This window comes from Ammospiza nelsoni, chromosome 5 (genome assembly GCF_027579445.1).
Source record: "Ammospiza nelsoni isolate bAmmNel1 chromosome 5, bAmmNel1.pri, whole genome shotgun sequence".
NCBI classification, from domain to species: Eukaryota; Metazoa; Chordata; class Aves; order Passeriformes; family Passerellidae; genus Ammospiza; species Ammospiza nelsoni.
This window is the reverse complement of record NC_080637.1, coordinates 22,317,360-22,340,481: the sequence shown is the minus strand read 5'-3', so window position 1 is coordinate 22,340,481 and position 23,122 is coordinate 22,317,360. Positions and strand designations below refer to the sequence as shown.

Genomic DNA, 23,122 nt, shown 5'->3' with positions numbered 1-23,122 from the left:
ACCCTTATGCCCAAGAAATGAGATCAGCTCGTGTATAGATGAATACAAAACTGCTGCAAGTTACTGTTCTTTGCCTTCACAATGCTCAAACCAATAGTTCCTCCACATGACTATTTTTTTATTGCTGTGTTAGCTTCCCTGCAACTTTCTAATTCACAGTAACATCAACATGAAAATACACACATATGCCCATAGTATTATAAATTTCTCTACATTTAATGACTGAAATGATGCTACACATATCTAAGTACTTGCTCTTCTTTCTGCAACATGAAATCCAAAGTATTTTTTCATTCTGTGTGACAGCAATGCTTGTTTTTCCTTTACAGCTACCTTTTGCCACAATAACCAAGTCTGAGCCTGCTGAGCTGAAAGGCTGTTTGCAGATGCCCCTGTGAGGCAACCTGCAGGGTCCCTCCCTGACTACTGCCAGACAGCCAAGGTAAAAACATTCAACATAAACCAAATGGAATAAAGGACTTGGATCTAAATTGTTGAGATAATAGAGTAATGAAAAAAAATGGTTTTCTGGAAGCAACTAATGGCATCAAGGCTGGAAGAGGATGGGGAAGTCCTAGCACTCAACTTTGGGCATCAATCAAGAAAGCAGCAGGCAGGTAATGGGTGTAGTAGATGCAGATGCTGGCAGTTTTCAGATCACTGTCCTTGCTACTCTTATCTCTGGCTAAAAAAAAGGAGTTTTGCTGCAGACAGACCTGGCACCTCTCAGGCCTGCAGGATTTGTTCCCATGCTTATCTTTACAAAGGCAGAGTTGCTTGAAAGGAGCAGACTGGGAAAAGAATAAAGGTGTCTGCAGTGCTAAGGAGCCACTGTGCACTGAACACAAACAGCCTGCAGAGACTCCCAAAGTTTCCCAAATTTGTGAAGCAAGATTAGCAACTAAATATGAGAAACTAGAAGAATCAACAAATTTCAATTCAGAAGAGCCATACCCAGTTCATGACTGAAATCACTTTTGGACATGAATTCAACAGGACTTAACTTCTGAAGGATGACTGTGATGGAAGTAAATTGCTCCCACATCATACAGGAGGTAAAAACCAGATTTAAAGGGCAGGATGTGTGGAGCTTTCTTAAGTTACTGCTGGACCTTTTGATAAACCTCCTGCCTCCTGTTTCACAGCAAGGAGGACACAGCTGTAAAAGTAAAGAAAATGTCATCACTCCTTTATTTCAGTGGAGGTTGTGCCATTTGGCTTTAGTTTTATTTTCTCTTCCTTGTCCATAGATTACACAGAGGATTAATTAAGATTTGTAAAAGAGATCAATAAAATGATATTTTAAAACTCTCATATTCTCTGCATGCTGTAAAATCCCTATCATGAATCATGCAAATGCCTGTGCTGACAGATGACCCAGACTGTGGTAATGAAATCCTTTGGATTTCTCACAGAACTCTGCAAACCACAAATTTTAAAAACTCATTTCCTATATCTTGTTCTTCCCAACTCAGTCCTTTTCCCAGTCAACATACACAAATCCCTCAAAAATCACTAGTTTTGGCAAATATATGGAGAATTTGGTTTAGAATATGTTCAACAAAATAATCTAGTGAAACATAAGGGAAAGGGTGTCAAGAGAGAGAAAATCTCAATAGTTAAAATAAAGAGGAAGAAAAGGCACCAACTTTAGAAATTATTTCTTTTGTAAAATGCAGGAGACATTTTCAAAAAATTTTTATGACAAAACTCAGCTACCACTGAAATAATTTTTGCTTTCAATGTGTCTGCAGTAAGTAGACTTATAAAAGCTGCACAGGCCCAAAAGCCATATTAGGCGTTCTAACACCTTCTCCCAATGCACCATCAGGCCTCTCAGGCTTCTTATATTGATTTTGCTCTAGCAGAGCACAAGATTGCCTCTCAGACAGCTGGCCAGGCTGATCACTCAGTTTTCTGGCAACACTGTGCCCACAAAAAGCTCAAACATTTGCTAAAATTAGTTTTAGTCAAAAGTCTTACTGACTGCTAATTTTTTAACAGTTTTTTTTAGGGGACACCAAGCAGCAGTTTTATAATCATATAAATATTGAAATTCTCATATCACTCTCTGTAGTGTGGCAATATTGTTAAAAACAAGTAATAATGCATGTAAAGAGCAAGGCAAATTAACAGTCAAATACTCTACACTGGCTTCAGCTGAATAAAAAAAATAAATCAATGTTTTCAAAAACTGTGTCTGAGCACCTTCAATATGTACATATGTACAATTGTACTAAAATTTTTTACAATCTGTGTACTACCTAAAAAGCTATTAAAAATCATGTGCAATGTCAGATAGTGAGATACTTTGTTCTCTGAAATATTTTTGTAAAGTCCTGAACCTGTTTATTTGATTCCAATATTGATTTGTAAGATACCACTTATACTAATTGCTTGTACTCATTAATTAAACTTACTATATACTGATTTATAAAATATGGTTATCATAAAAATAATAAAACCAACCCAGAATCTAGAGTCATTATATTAATGAATTAATGAATTAACAAAATAATTCAAATTTGCAAAAAACAACACTTAAAACTATAAAATTTAAAATACAGACTTTTTTTAATTAACTAGTGCATGGACCCTTAGGAAATTTCCAAAATAATCGAAGCTGAGAATCTAATATGGCCTGTCCTTACATTCAAGTTTGGAAAATAAAGTATATGTGGTTTTGAGTTTTCAGCAATGGCTAAAATGTCTCTCATTATTAATTTTATTTAGGGGCTTCCAATACCAAAATCCCAACTAAAACCTACAATAAGACTTGAAAATAAACAGGAAAGGAAGTACATCCAATATTCAAGCTAATCACAATGTACACAATGGGAAGAGCTAACATAAATCCACTCATTCAGGACATGTACAGAGGTCAAACTTCCACTGTACATTGCCAATTCTGTAAATGGTGAGATATTTGAAGAAATAAATACACACCATGTATTAATGAGGAAATCTCTATCAAGAGAGAGTTTATTTAATACTGTGATGTGCAGCTGTACAATACAACTTCAGTCAATGACTGCTTCCCTATCAATCATCTTGACTGCTATTAACCTTTCAGAGAAACTCTAAGTAGTGGAAAACCTTTTATTAACAGTGAACTTGATTAACCTTGCCAGACAACTTTGGCCTTTATTGTATGTCCCAAATGTCATGTGACATTTAATATTCTTCTTCTTCTTCTTCTTAATATTACCATTACCGAAGAAAACTAAAAAATAAATTAACAGTTCAAAATTTATTCTAGACCAAATGAAAATGTAGCCTTCAATATTTTATTGTATATTTTCATCTACAGAGTTGAACTGATATTTTGGGAACAGGACACTCGGAAAAGTAATGCAAATGTTCTTGCACAATTAAGAATGAGGTTTTTGTTGGTCTATTTGGATGTGAACAGAACCCCAGCACCATTTTTGTTAATGAGAGCTGAAAAGAAACTAGAGCTTCCCAACCAGGATTTTCCCTAATTTATAGGCACGGTCCTTTCCACAACATGGTCATTTAATTGCTCTGCGTTGACTCCCCAAATAAAAGATATATTTTATAGGAATGTCAGTATTCTGATAATCTAAATTGCAAGAGCTGAGATCGGTTTCTTGTCTTGAAAAAATCATGGCAAGAGATATGTAAACAAATGAAGATAATTCAATAATGCACACATATCACTATTTTGCCAAGCTATTGGGATAACACCATTTGAAGAAAGTCTGCTAAGACCTCATATTTACAAAGAAAATCACTACCTCCATACTGAGTCTGCTACTAGTTTTAACTCTGACGATGCAAAGATAAAAGCTGATGCTTTATTTGGTTCAGAGAAGTTGTTAAGTATGCAATGTGAGCATTCAGTAATAAAGATACTCTGACCTAGATAAAGATATTTTAAATATTTATTTATTCACAGCAGTCTGTTTAGGCAACAAGGAGAGAAAAATGAGACAGCATGTACTAATGGTCTTTAGCTAGAGTGTCTGTAAGTATTACAGACTCTTTACTTAGCCTTGGAATCATTATAATACTTGGACATTACTACCAGCAGATTCTGAAAGGGGGGAAAAACCCAAATAAAAAACAAATTTGAAAAAGAAAACGACAACATTAAATTCCCGCAGAATTTGGTCCATATAGACCAGAATTGTGGGTGTGAAAGGGACAGCAGAAGAGATTATTTGGGTAAAATGCTGAGGCCTGGCTGCTCTCCAAAGCAGACATCTCTAATGATAGTTGTGGAACCTGAGGAAATGTGTGGCATGCTATAAGGTACACCCAGGCAAAATTCTATTTTTGTCAAATTATGGACCTGCTCTCCAGCAACTTGTCCATACCTTTGTGAACCTCTGCCCTCATCACTCCCCCTGACAAAAGGTTTGGCAAGTTCTCCAAAAGTTGCATATGGACGCATTGCTTTCATTTTCAATCTCCTACAAATTTCCTTGAGTGTCCCAGTTTCTGGTGGTGTGGCGTTTATTGATTGAAGGTACACATTCACCTTACCCACTACCTTCATGACTTTGTAAACCATATTCCTCCTCCCTGTCAACCTTCTCAGCTGCAGACTGAAGAGTTTCAGCCCTTTGAGTCACCCTGCAATATGCTGCTGTTCCATGATTTTCAATGCCACCCTCTAGTCCTCACTGACCTCCCCTATATCCTTCAGAGAGGAAGAAAAAAGCTGCACACAACACTGAATGTAAAGGCATAAGAAGGTTATATACAGCAGGAAAATGATGCCACTGTTGTATAAAGAACTAATGATTTAACCACACGGAAACCAAAGTGTCTTTCTGAGTTGTAATTGCCCATGCTCAGTTCAGCATCTTCTGGACCTGCACTGGTTTATTTCTCCTCTGGTGCAGCTTAGCTACATTAGAGCTAAATGAAATCACATCTCCTCACACTTCTGCCCATGCAGTTTTGTGAGATTCTCCTGGAGTTCCCTGCAGCTCAAGCAGCATTAGAGTAGACAAAACATATTCACCTCATCTGTAAAGTCAGAGATTTCTCTTACATTGCTTTTTCCAGGCAAAATATATTGAATAAACAGGCAACAATTCTCCTAAACAGAGTGAACCAGATAGAAAAAACGCTTAAAACTCCCTAGGAACGAATCAAAAGGAAAATATAAGAAACCTTTATCCAAAACCTCCTTTGAAAACATCAAGACTGTACCATAAGAAGACTTCTACTTAGACTTGGGTATTTACCACAGAGTTTGTCATTCAGAAAAAAGCGTCATGGGGTGATGAGGAGTCAGACCACTGGGTGTCTAGAGCAGCATTGTTTTTACATAACAAACATAAATATTAAACTGCACAATTAGATGTGATTAGAATCACATTAGGATTCAAATTACTGAATCAGTAAGGGATTATAGAGAAAAAAGATGTCAGCACAGGTCAGAAGTGCCACAGAAAACAATTTAATTTTCTGCCTCTCTTTCTCTTGGCATTTGCAATGCAACAGAGCAGTTGACAAAACCCAGGTTTGCCCTTCTTACTGGTTGAAACTACAATGTTTGGCCACCACTGCTAGACAAGATGAAAATACAAGGAAAGCACTTTATGCTTTGACAGAAGGATAATAATGACAAGCTCTTACTATTTACAGATTTAGTCACAATAAATACTAAGAATACATCCTTCAGATAAATCAAAGATATGGATGCAAAGCATCATTTTGTTACTAACAGAAATGAAAGAACAGGTCTGTAATATGCCATACTGTAAACATTTTTAATCTAACTATATCTTGGTTTTCACATCTGCTTATTGGAGTTCAGGAATACCTTTAAGACAGACTTTTCACACTCATCACAGTGCTGTCTTCCACACTGTAAAGGTCAAACTTTTCAGTTGTTGGTAACTATGAAAATGCCTTCCACCCCAACTTTGCCACAGAAATTATGAATATCCACAAACAAAATAGCTTAACTTTTATTAATTTTTTTCACTCAAATCTTAATCTTATTTGTATGAGCGTTCTCCCTACACCTAGGCAGGGCAAAAAGCTTCAAAGCTATTTACAGAGTCTATTGAACCATCTAAATAAAGTACTTTTTAAGTCAGAACTGTAGGGTCCCTAGGTGATCAATGGAGAGATGGAAAAGCCCCCAGAGTTATTTAAAGTGCTTAAGCAGTTATCTGTACGCCTACCATGGATACTGTGGAAGTCCCAGCTGCATTGGTAATCTCTGGTGAGTAAGAGGATCAAAGAAATGGGTGTTTTTATTCTCTCTCTCACCTTCCCCCAGACCCTGCTGAAATAGATACTGGCTGTCACCTTAAATACAACTTAGTTTCAGGTTCTGCCTAGGGAATACCCTCCCACACCCACCCTCAGAGGAAGTGATGGGCCTTAAATGAGTTATGACTCATGTCCTCATCCTCCTTAGGAAAAGCCTTCCACCCTCCTCCTCTCCCACCACCTGCACAGAGATTACCATATCCAAGACAACCGAAAGATTAGCATGCAAACCTTGTTGGTATATGCATATTTATGTCCTAAAGTGGCTCACAGTGTTTTCTATTTTCCTGAAGTCATCCTTGCTTCATAAGGAAATCCCCTCTCCTTCTGCTTACCCTACTCACTCTCCAAAAATATCATGCAAAATGTTTTCTTGCCTTACTAATCACTGGTAAGAATTTCTTTGGGGTGCTGAAACCAAAGGGAATATGCAATTAGGGCAATAAATGTTAATGAGAATTGCATTAAGTAAGCAAAAGCACCTTGAATGTCACGTCAATATTTTTTCCAAATAATTAAATATTGTTGACTTTATTAGACAGACTTCAAGCTGACAACTTTCTGTAAACATGGTGTGGAGAAGCTAGATGACAGCAGAAATGGAATTCAATTTCCCCCCTTTCTGTTCCCTTTTATAGCATAACCTGGAGAATGTTCTCTATTTCCACCTATTTCTAGGGGCCAGTGGTGGTGATGTGATGTATAGACACCTATCCACAAAATAAAAAATCCACAAAATAAAAAATAAAAACTCCTCAGTTGAGTAAGGACTAAAGAATAGATTTAATCCAGAGGTCAATGTATAAGAAGGTAAACTTCAGATTTGTGCTGCACCATGAGAATTTGACTTTTCTATGTTTGAAGGTTCTTATCTGTGGAGTGAGGCCCAAAACACAGCAGTTTAGGGCTCATCAGTCTAAAAATCTAGTTTAAAATCCTCCATGTTAGGTTAGCAATCCTGCCCACAATAATTTCTTGCCACATTGGATGGCATCTGGGCCATCTTTGTTGTCAGACTCTCACAGTCACCTTTGATGTCAGGGTCATGTCACTGGTGCTCACACAGATTAAGGGGCAGCTGCTGAAGGCCAAAAGGGCCTCAGGAATCTTTGTACCCTCACAGATGCAGGCTAGAAGCAAGTATAAAGGTTTGGCCAGCAGATGAGAGCCTTTGTCCAGGACAGGGTGAACTCAACCAACAACACTTTGCTTTGTCTTTCTTCGGATCCCACCCCCACAACCTGAAGTGTCCAACATGTTCCACAACAGAACTCATCCACTCCTGCAGCCAGGTCCTGAGCCAGTTTTCCAGAACATCTGCAGAGGGACAGGGAGAGCTTCATTGCTAACATCAAACGTGTGAAAACACCAGTTTTCACAGAAAGTCTCCTATCCATCTTTAAGGCAAAGTAGTTGCTCCAGTATGGTTAACATGGAATATCACTCAGAAAAGTTCCCCAAGGGAGACATAGGTGTTTCAGGCAAGATTCTGCTGTCTCCAGCCCCCTGAGAAAAGACACAGTACAGTGAGAAGACTGTGCCAGATTGACTGGAACATGAGTTTACAGAGTTTACAGTGCTCCTAAGAATAAAATAAAGCTTCTCCAGAAATTGTGTATACCTTGGAGGCTCTCTCAGGCATGGTTCAGTGCTATCTTCCCTCATTTACAGAAAGTTTACTGTTTCCCCCATTAAAAAAACCTTGGCACTGCATGACCAGTTGGGAAGACAGCTTATTCCAAGGTGATACCAGGAGTGACTCTTCCCTTACATCATTTGCAAGCGATATTTCTCCTGCCATAGCCCCAGAGTGCTTACCATACAACACCTCCTTTTAACATCAGCTAGAAGTTGACATTTCTACTAAATATATAGCCTCAATATTATTACAGAATTTTCCTGTTTGTAGCTAAAATGTCTGGAAGTCAATTTATTTATTCATTATCTCAAGAAACAGATTCCTATAAGAAAAAGTAGAGATGAATCCTATTTTTACTCTTCTCTTGCTTTTTCTCAGTAGGCTGTAAACTTTTAGAGGGTTACTTTTTTTTTCAGTATCTACTCATGTTACTGACCAAGGTTCTTTTAGTTGGCCTGAGAATTTTTATATAATGCATACAACACTAAAATGAGGATAATTCACCTACGTATAGAAGACCTAGAGAGAGAAACAGGCATATCCTTGTAAACATTTCAGAAGTTGGAAATGATGAACATCTAATCACAAATCAGACCGCTTTGGCACAGACACCAGACTGAATCTGAACAACTGTCCTTGAGGCTTGTTATACAAAGTCTGGGAATAAATGAAAGGACAAGCAGCACCTGCGTGATAGTGAGAATCAATCTGCTTTCAAGGTGAGAAGGTATCTGGGATGGACAGCCTGAAAGCTTAGAGATTGAGAGATCAGATTCTAGAGATCAGGACAGCCTCAGCAGAGGAGACAGCTGAAAAGGTGTCCTGAGAGCTTGCTCATTTTTAGGACAGGCACAGCAATACCCTCCTAGAGGACAAAAAATAAACACATGAATTATTGCTCATTCGAAGAGAGCTGTAGATTTCTCAGCCATTTTATATAAACAATTACTCTTGCATAGGGCAGTCCATCCTGTATTATGGAGGTGCTACTACATTTATATTTAAAATATCACAGAATCACAGAACAGGAGGGGTTGGGAGGGGACCTCTGGAAAACATCTAGTCCAGCCTCCCTGCCAAGGCAAGGTCAAACCTAATGTGTCCAGATGGGACCCCCCTGAGCAGCTTTTTCTAGTTCTTCCTGATAATGAGTTTACAGCCAAAAAATATGTATCTGTCATAGATATATATACACACACACATATATACAGAGAGAGAAAGAGCCAGCTCGTTTCCACATCGACCTGCATCTTTGCCTCTGGAGTGACTGGGGTGCAGGAACCCCTAAGGATCTTGTCCTGGAATCTATTTGTAAAGAAACTTCCTCTGAAGAAGGAAGAGCTAAGAAGGTTCTCCCTCAAAATCTCAAAAAATGGAGGAAAAAAGCAGCTGAGCTTCAGAACAAAAAATTCCATACCAGTGAGCCAGAGAGATACAGAAACAGGGTCATTCTTCTCCTGTGGCTTTTCCACAGGAGCAGCCTCACAGTGGCTGCTGAAGACACCTCAGGATGAAAAATGCTGCAGAGAAAGTGATTGTCTAAGCAAAATTTCTTTACTTCAAATTGATAAAGACAAAATATAAAATACTAATTTGCCATAAGAAGAACAGGTAACTAACTCATGCTAAGGGTCATTAACTTACTCAGCTTGCTCACAGGGATTCATTCAAATGCACATATAAGCTAGCAGTCAGACACATTAATAAACTTAATCATCAGTCTGGAAATGTGGCTGTAAAAATGATTTGTTTTGTATTCACCTACCTGAAGACACAGAATCTCTCTTTAAAAAAGATTTTAAAATAAATTAATAATACAACAACCTTTGGTAGAAAAGATTTATTTTTATTCCTTAATACTAAAGTAGACAAATTTTATTCTTATCTGGTAATATAAAACATGATGAGTCAAATGCATGGGTGATTTTAATGTAAGTGCAAGTTAAATGCTGGATATATTTGGCTTTGAGTGTTCAGGCAAGCTTAACTCCCTTGGATCTAGAACTCAAGCAACTGTCAAAACACCATTAATTACTTCATTAAAGCTCCAAAAGAGTATTTAGGGGAAGAAACACAGGCAAGGTAAAATTAAAAGCTTAGAGGATCTCCTTTTATAAAGCCCAGAACAACTTCCTTACTTCATTGTGCTAACACAGCCATTCCACTGCTGTTCCTTCACTCACTGAATGCCAAAGAGAGTCTCAGAAAACAAAGCAGCTTGAAAGAAAGATCTGCAGCCAAAGTCCCAGTGTCCAGGATTTCCATCCTCAGAGGAGGCATAAGACTGAGCAGGGTACTTGAGTGATGGATTCTCAGCTTCTCTCTGCTGATCCCAGTCAGGCCTCTCATGGCCACAGAGGTGATGCACAGAACAGGCCTACCAGGATGCCAACTAGTAAATCCACCAGTCTATGAGTGTTGATACTCTCTCAGTCTACTAGAGACCCTAAATGTCCAAACCCCTCACACAGATGCAAAACAGAAGCCACATATGCATAAAGAGCTCTATGATAGAAAAATCCACATGTAAATTTCATCTTAAAATTAAAAGTGCAAAATTATCCTTCAGAGTTTTTTCTTAAGGCTTATACTGGATAAAGCTTTGAATAGTTTTATGGTTTTCAGAAGATTCACTTGTTTTTCTTTTAAATGTGTATGTCAAAGCCAATTTTCCTTGTGCAATAGCTGCATAAGGATACTGCAATACCTCAAGTACTGAAAAACGCATTAATGCTGCCAATATACCATTTCTCCCTGGTGTTTTCTCAGTATTGCTTTAGCTACAAACAAAAATAATTCAAAGTATTTAATGATGTAGCTTGCATGGCTTCTAAACATTGTTCAGAGTCAGATACTTAAGCATGGTAAAAAGGTAACTTGCTTTTCTGAGGATGTTTTAATATTCTTTCCATCACTCTTCTATCATTAGAGTAAATGAGAACAAATCAACAACCTTTGGGCCAATCAGAGACTTTTTTCCCAAAGTAAACTCTGCCATTATAGAAAAAAACATTTGTTACAGGAGATGAAATTCTCTCTCTCCAGTCTATTTAAATACCATCACTGCATGCTAACAGAACTGAAGCACCTGGGGTCACAAGACTTCCTTTTTCTTCAGAACTCATGCTATTAAGTTGAAAATCCAAACTGGCCTCACAAACACTATTCATTTTAGCTCTGAATTTCTCACAAGAGGATTACAGAAGTAATCTTGGGAGGAAGAGTTGAGGTTGCAACACTATTTCCTGAAGCATTGAAATTTTTTGTCTCGTGTGAGACCTTTCAAAACCTTTTGAATGGAGGTAAAACACCAATGAAAATCATCATTAAGAAAATTTAATTACTGTAATAATTTAATATTAAATAATTTCATATTAAAATCCTATATGCATATAATCAATAATTACATCTCATCCAAAATCCTGTAGGAAATTACAATTTATTTCTTCATTGAAATACTTGGTTTGAATTATTCTGCTCAAGAACAGACAGTGGCTCATCTTTCTTCCCCACGAAGAGGGTAAAATCAATCAGAAAGCAAACTTTTATTTTTTGGGAAGACACCATGAAGGAAGATATATTCTGGATATATTCTAAGATATATTTACAGGTACTAGAAACTAAAATTTATGTGTGAATAAACCTGAAGTGTGGTTATTTGAATTTTTCTGCTACAAAAGGTATGAAACCCTTTTCAGGTTGACAGACACATAGGACAATTTAAAAGGACTGACCTGTTCTGTAAGGAAGGACATCACTATGATGCCATGACAATGTGAAGAAACTTTTCTAGACTCACATTTAGCATACAAAAATCCAGTCAACAATTGAACTAACTATAACTCTACACCAGCCTCCCACAGTCCCACAAAATCACTGCTTTTCTTCTCCCCAGACATCTCTCATACCACTGAAGTCCCTTCTGCCCCCTGAGAGGCCTGACAGCTCCTACCCTCACTCCTGCCCTGTCTGCAACCACTCTGCAGTGTCTGCAAAAATGTCTTTTATCTAGAGAGCAAAAAACCCTGCCCCATGCTGGGGCTGTGCATCAGCTACCCAGCAGTAAACTCTTAGCAGGTAAGGCCTGAAAGCAGCAGATCTCCCGTATAAAGCACATGATGAGAACAAGACTGTGGTGTGGGATTTTTTTTATTAAAGGAAAATAGGAATATCTTGGGCAAGGTAAAAGGACGTTTTGAGCTCTATGGGATGTTTAAGACATCAGTGGATGTCTTAGCTAACACCTGATGGTACCTTGAAAATATAGCAACGAACCTTGCTAATATTCTTCACAGGTTGCTTTGTTGTGCAAGGTAAAATTGTGCATGAAGTAAGGAATGACAGTCATTGGTGACCATAAAAATACAGTGGCTTAAAAGAAGCCCTGGTCTGTTATATGATCTCACAGATGTGTCTTTTCTTGTGACTAAAAAACCTGCAGATATATATGTTTATGTGTTCTAGAATATATAGCCCAAAGCAATTTGTTTTTCCTGTGCCAGGTCTCAACTTAAAGAATTAACGAATCTGTTTAAATTTTGGTCTAAAATCTAAACTGAATCCTAGTACTTGTTTACTTACTCCAAGAAGAAGAAAACCAACACTACACTGAAAATTTCTGTAAAAGACATCATTCTTCTTTGTGCTTCATAAACTCACACTTGTCCTCATAACTTATAAAGGGTACGAAAGTTTCTACAGAAAATATCCAGAAGCATGAGAAATTCTATGATCTGTGAAATAACTCTACTATTTCCCATCATTTTACCCAGGAAAGGATTAGAACTAAACACATACAAAAGTCACAAAGGCCTTGCTGCAAATTAAATTGCCCTTAATCTGACTTATTTCCAAAACTGCATAATGAACTGGACTTCAGAAAAGTGCTGGATGAAAGACTGCAATTGTAGCACCATAAGCAGACTTCAGTCAGAAGAAATTCTTGACAGAAACTACTCTTAGAATTAAAAATATTTATTATGGAAGGGACAATATAATCCATCGTTCTCAATATTACACACATACAAAAAGTAGCATCTTGCAAAAGCTAAAGATAATCAAGAATCAGACAGAATACAAGGATTTTAAGCAGATAATTGTATCTTGTAAAGCAAAGCACCACCTAAAGCTATTTCCAAAAGACCTAGTTTGTGGTTGATTACCAAAGATTACCACTAGTTTGTGGTCGACTGTCAAGACTAAAACACTTAGCAAATAATTCTTAAAAGCTGTTACATTATACTGAAAGTTATTTATTGCTTGTTAGAAAATAGAATGCGATTTGCATTTTTTATTATGAAAAGTATTGTTCTCTCCTCTGGTCACCCAAGAAGAGAATTTGGATCACCCAAAAAAGGCAACCCTATAAAGGCATTTACAAAATAAAATAAACTCCTGCGTGGAATTACAATTTACCTGACAAAGAAATTCTGGTTCTGATAAAGTGGTGTAATAATAGTAGTCTATGACCACAAATCAGTTTGAGTTTCTTTCGGTTTGACTTACTGCAAAATTATCTTCTACATCAGTGAATAAATAAAATTAAAAAAAAAAAAGGAAAAAGTATCATGCCTGATCTCTGTAAATCAAAGACATTGAAACAGTTTGGCCAAGCATCTCAAACGCAAGTCCAGGAGCTCATTAAGTCCCAGCTAACTAGAAATCATTTCTTTATCATGTAACACAGCTTGAGGCAACACAATGTAAATAAAAATCAGGTGAAAGTCTTAACACTTGCCAAACTGAACCTTTTAATCACAAAGAGATGTGGGTGGTTAACAGCAATTGCTGGTCATTCACTAAATTGTCAAGTCAAAAACAAGATCATGGACATCTTCAATATCCTCATGTGAACATCTTGTTAATGCTCACTCCCTAAGTACAAGCTCAGGCATTTAGTGTATGCTAGAAAATTGTGAAAAAAGAGTTCTTCTTCGAAGAAAATGCATAAAATTCTCATAGCAATGCAAACTCTTTGACAGTGTCAGAGAGTTGATCTATCACTATTCACTTTATTTCTGGTCAGGTTTTTCTGCTAGTTGAATGAACATTGGTGCTCACTGCTATCACACGAGGGATGGAGAACCACAGCCAGGGTGGGTGGGCAGGAACCCACACCCAGCAGAACAGTCTGTGACCGTGTTCACAGGGGTCCCAGGATGAGGGAAGAGACAAGGATCTGACTCCATGTTTCTGAAGGTCTGATTTATTATTTTATGATATACACTACATTAAAACTATACTGAAAGGATAGAAGAAAGGGTTTCATCAGAAGGCTGGCTAAGAATAGAATAGCAAAGAATGATAACAAAGGTTTGTGGCTCAGCTCTCTGTCCAAGCCAGCTGGGCTGTGACTGGCCATTAACTACAAACATCCAACATGGGCCAATCACAGATCCACCTCTTGCATTCCACAGCAGCAGATAATCAATGCTTACATTTTGTTTCTGAAGCCTCTCAGCTTTTCAGGAAGAAAAATCCTAAGAAAAGGATTTTTCATTAAAGATGTCTGCGACAACAGCCTGCTGGGCTGAGATACCAAGATGCCAATGGTCCAGGAGTTGAAGGGAATGCTCCATTTAGAACAGGCTGGGGAGCAGAAGCCACAGAAATCCAATAAAAAGTTCTAAATGCTGAGGAAGTCACAAGGAGGAGGCTGGCAGACAATACCTCCTACAGTTATACAGAGCACCCTTGTCTGCTTAGCAACCCTGTAGGAGCAGGATAATTTACTCTTATCATCAACATTGTAAGACATTTTTCTGTTTCCTATTTCCAAATGGCTGGAAGGCATAAAAAAAATGGGGGAAAGAAGAAAGAGTTTTCTGCACAAATTATAACTGTACAGATTTGCTTTAAAGGGCAGCTGTTTCTCAGAGCTGGAAAATATAGAGAATTTCATATATCTGATTCTCTGCTAGAAGCACAGGCTAGAAGCCAAACTAATCAAACCTCTATCAAAAATACAATTTTAACATCTATTTGGGCTTGGACTTATCTCACTGCTCCCAGACACTATTGATTATCATTATCTGCATGTCTCTACTATTCTAAACAGCAGCAGCAAAGGGAAATGAAAGTGAGCATTTCCATACAAAGACAGATAGAGGCTTCTAGGGCAGAATGAAAACTGCTGGTCTGACTGAAAACAGAGCCTAACTTCATCTCAACTTCTATAAATTCACTGTCAATAGAAAGGAGTAAGATACAGCCTAAACTAAAATATTATTAGAACTATAAAGAGAAATAAGGGATTTCACCCTTAAAGGAGAAAAGGTATTACATTATCAGAGACTGGTTGCTGTCTACACTGCACTGCTTGGCAAGGTTACGTATGATTGTTGTCTTTTTCTTTGCAACAGACTTCTCCTAATAACTTTGGTCTATTATGTGCTTGACTGGACCACAGGAACAGGATATGAAAAATGTTGTTGGTAACAACTCTGTTGGAGTACATAATGGAAGTTTTTGCTTTAGCAAAGTAACCTCATCCTTGCCTCAGAAAACTAAAATCTGCAGAAAGCTAGAACCCCAAACAAGGGTATAGTCCTGAAGCTTTTCCCTCTCCATTCTTTCCACCTTAGCTACATAGGTGCTCATGTATCTGCTCCCAAAGACGTAGATTTTCATTACTTCCCATCCTCCAATACTTACACGAATCCAGGGTAAACACTGTGTACTTCAGAGACCTGCGTGGGAGATTTTACAGATTTCAGACCTTAAAAGCAGGAAGAGCAAGAGAAATGCCTTCTCTTAATCCCCTTGAGTCATCTTTGCACATGTCAGGGTGGTCAATCTTTCTACCTTCTTACCCACAACAAGGTTATTTTCTTTAATTTGCAAGTAAAAACATCAGAAAAGACAACCATTCCATACTCACAATTTTACCATGTTAGAAGACAGAAATTAGCCACTGGGATGTTTCAGTCTCTCTATGGGTATCGGACCAAGAATTATACAGAAAATTATTGATATTTGCCAAACAGTTTTGGTCCATCACATTTTATACAGATATGAACGAAAGAGGCCTTCAAGAATACAGATACAATAACCTAGTGGATGTATCATCAAAACCACTACTGGACTAAGGGAACAATTTTCTTGTTTAATTGTTCAAAGTTGGGCAGGTCACACTTTTTTGTGTTCCTCTATCCCAACGCAGACTAACAGCAGATTTTGACCACCCACAGTAATGTAAAAAGCAAGACTCAGCAATCCCCAGACTTTAGAGGAGAGAGGAATCCATATTGAGTTTCTATGATAAGTCACAAGTTATCTACTTGGTAAAAAATAGTGGTTTTTTCACGTTTTCAGATGATGGAAAAGGTTGCCCATAAGGTTTGCACAATCCATCTCCATTCTTAGAAGCTTTAAGACCTGCCTGGTAAAGCCCCCAGTAACCCGGTCTGTCCTCATGGCTCACCCTGCTCTGAGCAGGAAGCTGGACTGAATGACCTCTGGAGGACTTATCCAAACTGCCTCCCATGCCTCTACGTTCTATCCTATATAAAACCCTCCCAAAATTAAGCAGAATTATTCCCCTAGATTTCAATGCTTCTTCATCTTATTACCAGCCCACATATCCCAGAGGTTTAGTGATTTACCTTAAAATTTAGAGGCAAAAGCAAAAAAGAAGGGACCAGTAGGAAAAAAAAGAAGGAATACTTTCTATTTCTTTTAATTCAAAACACTGCTCATAATTTGAGGCAGCAGAAGTGTTACATACTGCAGATGTTTCAATCATAGAACAGATACATGATTTTATGCTACACTAACACATATAATTTGTTCCTATATTAAGATGGTCTATAACTACAAACCAGCCTTCAGCATAATATATGAAAAACATTTTAGCTGCAATCTGGTTGAATATTTCATAGACAGTGTAAGAAGCTGTCTGATCTCAGTTTAAATGCTTCATCTATGCTGTTTGGTTGTGAGACTAGCAAAAATACCTTCTTTTTCTTCAGGTTTTTCCTCCGTAAGTAAATGTTAATTTACACTTCCATCATTATGATCACTGGTTAATAAAATACTTTTACATACCAAATATATTACTGATTAGCAAGAGATTATACACATAAATCTAAATATGACTGTTGAATGGACTGTCTTGGCCTCAGTAATTTACAAGAAAAATCATTATCCAACAAAACAACAATGCAGAAATGTGAAAATTAGCTTTGCAGAGGATGCTTGAATGGAAGCACATTTAGTTCTAACACACAAACCTTCTAGACACTGGATGTCCAACAGGAGCCTGAATCACCTGTCATCTATTTATGGCAGCAAATTTCTTTTAAAGATAAACACACACAGGCTTAGAAATGTATGTGCATGCATATCCAATTTATCAGAGGGTATGCAGATGGACAGACCATGGCACATTCCTCACAATCACTCAAATCATGTGAGCTGTGACACTCTAAAAGGAGACCCCTGTAGCATAAGCACCACATTCTCTGCACACCCTTTATCCCAGTCCTCAGCAGCAATCAGATCATGCAAAGATTCCTTGCTGAGCAGTCTCATCTCCTTGGACTGCAGAAATGTACCTATAATTGAATGATTCTACACACAGAGAGGAAGCACTGGACCAGCCGGCAGAGGGGAGATATTCTGGACACAACAAAAGCAAATGACATCAATACTTACTTGGCAGGCATTATAAATCAACTGGTGTTCCAATTTTTTGATCCCTAGAATCTGCTGAAACATTTCATAAAGCTGTTCCTTGCTCAGAATCAGCTCTGATACAGCACTTAAGGCCATTCTATTCGGCTGTTTGCACAAGTCCTCTTCTCCCCTGTATATGGCATCGTATTTGGCCAGCCAAGAGCTCAACACTGTCTCTTTGCTTAATCCATCGATTTCCGGCAAACTTCGGACTCTCTTCTCTATGTTTTTCTTAAAAACATCTCTAAAGTCACTTGCAGAACATCCTCCACTGTGGACCATTCTTGCAACTCGGTCACTCTTGAGAAAAACCTTTTAAAGTAAAAGAAGAGAAAAAAAAAAAGGAACAAAACCAGTTAGGCATGGACACAAATACGAAACAATCCCTGTGTAAGGAAGTACAAGATAATATTTTGCTCCTACACAAGATGGCTTTATATGAGAGTTATACAGTTTGTTATGTTTGTTGTGGTTTTTTTTACAAGTATTTATGCATAAATTTAGAATAGCTAGACTAGATGAACTTTGGATTAACAGCAGCTAATTTAAAATTTACCCACAATGAGACAGAAATCCAGGAGGAAAAAAGGAAAAAAAACCACCACCAACCAAAAAACCCCCAAAAACTAAAGAAACACCACAATCAATATTAACAATTGAGAAGATAGACTCAAAGACACAGAGCTCTTTCTACTGCTGTAGATACAATACTGGAGATACAGTATGGGATTCTCCATGTAAAATCAGCAATGATCAACATAAAAATGTCCCTCCCAACTACTCATACTCCAAGATATGACAAGTCAAATTAAAACAACAAACCAATTAAATCAGCTCCACATTGTGTAAAAACTTTCAGTGTTCAAGAACAGTTGTTTACATCTCTTTTAGAAGGGTCCTGGCAAGGGCAACCTTTCCAGACACTGTATGTGGCCTGAACATAGCTCATTTATAGCACCAAGTCTCATAAAACTGTTTCTGTACAAGATGCAACCAACAAAAAGCTGACAATGCAGCACAATCACCTGTGTAAACAATGGATGTGTGCCTTGGGCAGGGATTAAACTACATCATGCCATTGGAAGGATAACTCAGGGAGAACCACCTGGATTCTGCAGGAGAGGGAGATGAATCAAGGCCCTCCACTCTGCATGGTTCAGCTGCTTGGGTGCCACACCAACATCCCAAGCACAGCTGAAATGCAAGGAACACGTGAGAAACCACAAAGCTGAAACAGAACCATCACCTTTCTGCCTGTCTGCTCTCTCCAGTCAGATGTATGAACTGGGAATTAAGCATGCACTTTCAGACAGTCATTACAGTCACCAAAGGCTATGAAATCATGTATGATTTTGTGAATGGAAATGATAGTACCTGGAGTCAGAGCTCTAATGTGCTATCTCCTGTTAGAAGATGGTATACCTCACAACCAACCTACTGAGCTTCACTTTCAAAATACAGAAAAGGGGAGTAAGAGAGGAGCTGAAAAGCTGAGCAGAGCAGTACACAGATGTAAACAGATAAAAAAAAAAATTCTAAAATGTGTCAAAGCACGTTCTCTTGCAGCATATTTTAAAATGTGGTTATTTATAAAATGTATTTTTCAACAGATATCCTAATCAATATTGCACAGGAATGCTGCAGATTAAACCCAAAAGTATTTGCCCAAAGAGATTATTTTAAAAAACCCCATCACCAATATATGCTAATCACATGTTATGCTCCATCTGTATTACAATACATTTTCTTTTATGTAAACATGAGCATCTAAGGTTAAAGTCTTACCCATAATGGGACCTGACCTAGTTACTGTCAATTACTGCTTACATTAATTTCCTAAAAGGCTACACAAATATTGAATCTCATTTCAAAACAACTAATAGTCAGAAATTCCATTCAGCAATAAAACTTATTCACACAAACAGGTACAAGGATATTAAGTCTTGCCTTGTTTTAACAGTCTGTAATTACAAATTATTCATTCCTCTAACACCTTCACTGGTAAAAAAAATTACTTCAAACTTATTTCAGCTACTTTGTACTGTTCATCAAAATATTTAATCTCCCATCACATTAGCCTGCCTACCAACAAGAGAAAGCAGATGCAGAAGACAGTGAGAAATTAAGAATATTTATAGATACTTCCCACCCAAAATCTCATATTCATGCAAGATTACAAAAACTGATGTATTGCTATTATAACTGGACCAGTCTTGTGAAAACAAAACAAAAAACCCAAACGAAACCAAACAAAAAAACCCACAAAAAAACCACTCCACCAAAAACCACCAGAAACAAACCCCAAATCCCCCCCAAAACCCAAAAATACTTCCAAAACCAAAAAACCCCAACTCCAAACCTGCAAAATACACACTGTGAGAACATCAGCATATCATTCACCTTGTATTACCTTCTATCTGTGTTGTTATTCAAAATGATTAATCCTGAATGGAAGGGCTGTAAAGCTGCAAGCACTTTCCTTGATTTATAAGCCATACTAATTCAAAACTTATTAGTGATTCTTAAGTTGATTTTCCAAGAGAATTTTTTCCATGAAAGACCCATTCCATTTTTTGACCATTTAACCATGGAAAGGGAGCACTATTGCAAACTTGGTGCACATAATAATCACAAAATAATGGCATGCTCACGTTGGACAAAGCAACAGGTATGTGCAAAAAGAAAGTAAAATATGCATGTGCCCTTGACTCTAAAATATTCCCTTCTGATGTGTTTTGGGTCACAAACTGTATTTTTATTAAATTTTCAAAAATTATTCTAAGGTAATTATTTCTCATGATACAATGGATACAGAAGGAAATTACTCAAGATATAAACTCAAAGTGTGAGTGACAGGGTATGAAAAACATGGTTTGCTCTGCAAAGGAATCCACTGGACCTAAAGCTCTTGCAGTATTACTCCTATTTGAGTGGAAATTTACCATTTTTTTCCTGAGGGCGAAAAAAAGTAACATCATCTCTAAAACGAAGTACTTGCATTTAAGGTAATTAAAAAGCAATAATAACATTTTAGTAAAAATATTTCATAGTCAAGGATTTATTTGCAACAGAAAACCATAAGAGAATAGAAATTCTATTAGGATTGTATCAAATGTGTCACAAATTTAAAACACTGAGATAGCATTAAAAAGCTATTAAGTGTCTCATTAATCCTGTTCCTGAAAGACATATGGTACATTCATGCTGAATGTAAAATCATTTGCTTCAGTTAGACTTCTGAGATTCATCTGCTTGGTTTCAGAGCTTTCAAAGATTATACGAGCAGCACAGTCATCCCCATGAGGGAAAATATTTTTATTGATATTTATCTTTAAAGCAAAATGCTAATTAAGTACATTCACTAAATCTCTGGTTCGTACTGCCTTCATTCCTGTATTTCAACTGATCATTAGACTTAGTTCTAATTAAATAATTATTCAAAAACTTACATTGTAAAATGTTATCTCAAGTCTGTCAACACTAGGGGGGAACTGGAGATGAAAACATTAAGAGGTTTAAGTGTGAAATATAAAACATCAGAAAAAGTTATTGTGGGCACAAAAATTTAATTCTGCATGGAACTAGATTTGACAGATCAGCCACAATCTTTTGGAAATCCAGACATTATTCAGAAATAATTTGAAAGAGTCAAACTTTTTAATGAAGCATTTCTTGTTACTAGAAACATTTTTCAGACTTTCTCAAAGACATCCTGGATTGATACTGTTGACAGTCAACATCTGAATGTCAAGTATCATTAATAGTTTATTGAATCCACAAATCAGCATCAACTGTCCATGTTACCCACTGCTAACAAAGTATCAAACACTAAAAAGGAATGCTCTATTAACAATTAAAATGCATTCTGGAGAAAACAGATCATTCAAATACAGGTTCCAATGGGCCATATATATCCGGTTTGAGGAACTTTTTCAATTTGTGTTATTTAGTGTCCTCCTAAATACTTCTGGACTGAACCACACCTTCAGTTTCTGATGGATAAAGTTCAACTCATTCAAAGGTGAGATAACAGGCATTCAAAAAACCCCAATAACAATTGTAATCTACCGAAGCACTGTTTAAATCCACTTTTTTCCAATCATTACACATATGCAATTTCATCTAATGCAAACACATAAGAAACCTTAATTCAAAGCAGTCTTTAGCACTAGATAATTACCTTAAAAGTATATTTTTGTTTAAAGATGAAAAATCATTATTTAGCAGTGTCTACAACTTAAGAAAATGTTAGAAATATTATCAAAATAACTGATTTTCACTTCTAGAACATACTCCTTAAATAACTTTTCTATTTATTAGACATCATACCAAATTTGACTAATTATACAATTAGGCAACACAAACATGATTATCTTATTCTGTACTTTTAAGCTAAGGAAAAAAGAAAATTCAAGCAAATGTAGTAGGATAGGTGGGCCACAGGAATGATTTCTCAACCTCTGAAAACTTCTTGCTCATCTGGCCTCTGTACACCTTCTAGTAGTGCAAAAGCACCAACATTCTCCTCCTCTTCAAGCAATGCAGCACTTGGAGCTTCATTTGCCATCCTCCACAAGAGCCATTAGAGATTTCTCTTCATTTTTGATGGTCACTTCTGTTCCTGTAGCTTTGAGGAGATCACATTTACCCTTTAGACATGTCCTATGTCTTAGCAGTCAGGGCTCAATGCATCATCATTCATGGAAGATACTGTGACAGCTCAAATTGCACACTACATCTCTGGGACAGCAAACTGCAAGACACGCTAAACACCACCTGAATCAGCTTATTACCTTTCTTCCAATATCTCTTTCAAGCTGCATAACAGCTTTTTGCACTTTTGCTAAATTCTGGATGCAAACCCTTGGGCTCCATGCAGACTCCAGCACAGTTAGGGGTGCGTGATGGGTGCACTCAGCCACACGACCAAGCCAGCAGCAGCTTGGTACAGGCTCCAGTGGAGGCCATGGCCTGGGCCATAGCTTGGCCAAGAACTCTGCTAGCTCCTGTGTGTTCTCTGAAAACCCACAAAGGAGCAGAGGGACCCAAGTGAGCACTGGTGACCTTGGAACACTGATCAGGGGACTCACGCATGAACAGCAGGTGGCTTTTCCAAGACCCATTTATCAAGGAACAAAGAAGGCTGTGGGTACAAGATATCTCACAAATACCTCTCCCACTGCATGTAATTTCACTAAAAGCCAACATGTATATCCTATACATGGAACTGTGTTCCCTGTCTATGACAGATGAAGTGAGTTTTCTTTGAGCTCTCCCAGCTATACAGCCTGGCTGTGATCTTCCCTTGAGCCTCTCAAGGCTGAGACCTTTTACAATGGTAGATCATGGTAAGCAACTGATATTATGTGTAACCTTTTAGTATGATAACTTTGACTTGTGCCCTGGTAGCTTTACTTATGCCTTTGTAGTTCTGAATCACTGTTCAAACAACTCTGCTGCAGAGTAACGTGAACGTTGACATTGAACCTTGTTAAATCACACTTTCACAACACCATATTCAAAATGCTTTTGCTAATACCTTTCACAAGG

General features: G+C 37.5%; 1 protein-coding gene across 4 annotated transcripts in view; it reads right to left on the bottom strand.

Annotated features, from left to right (window-relative positions):
* The window catches only part of CADPS2 (calcium dependent secretion activator 2), a 285,443-nt gene that overhangs the window by 174,137 nt on the left and 88,184 nt on the right, over nucleotides 1-23,122 (bottom strand). For all 4 annotated transcript variants that reach the window (XM_059471758.1, XM_059471759.1, XM_059471760.1 and 1 more), the window contains exon 3: nucleotides 17,552-17,884. In XM_059471758.1, coding sequence (XP_059327741.1) covers nucleotides 17,552-17,884 — 333 coding nt within the window. The remainder of the gene's footprint in view (nucleotides 1-17,551; nucleotides 17,885-23,122) is intronic.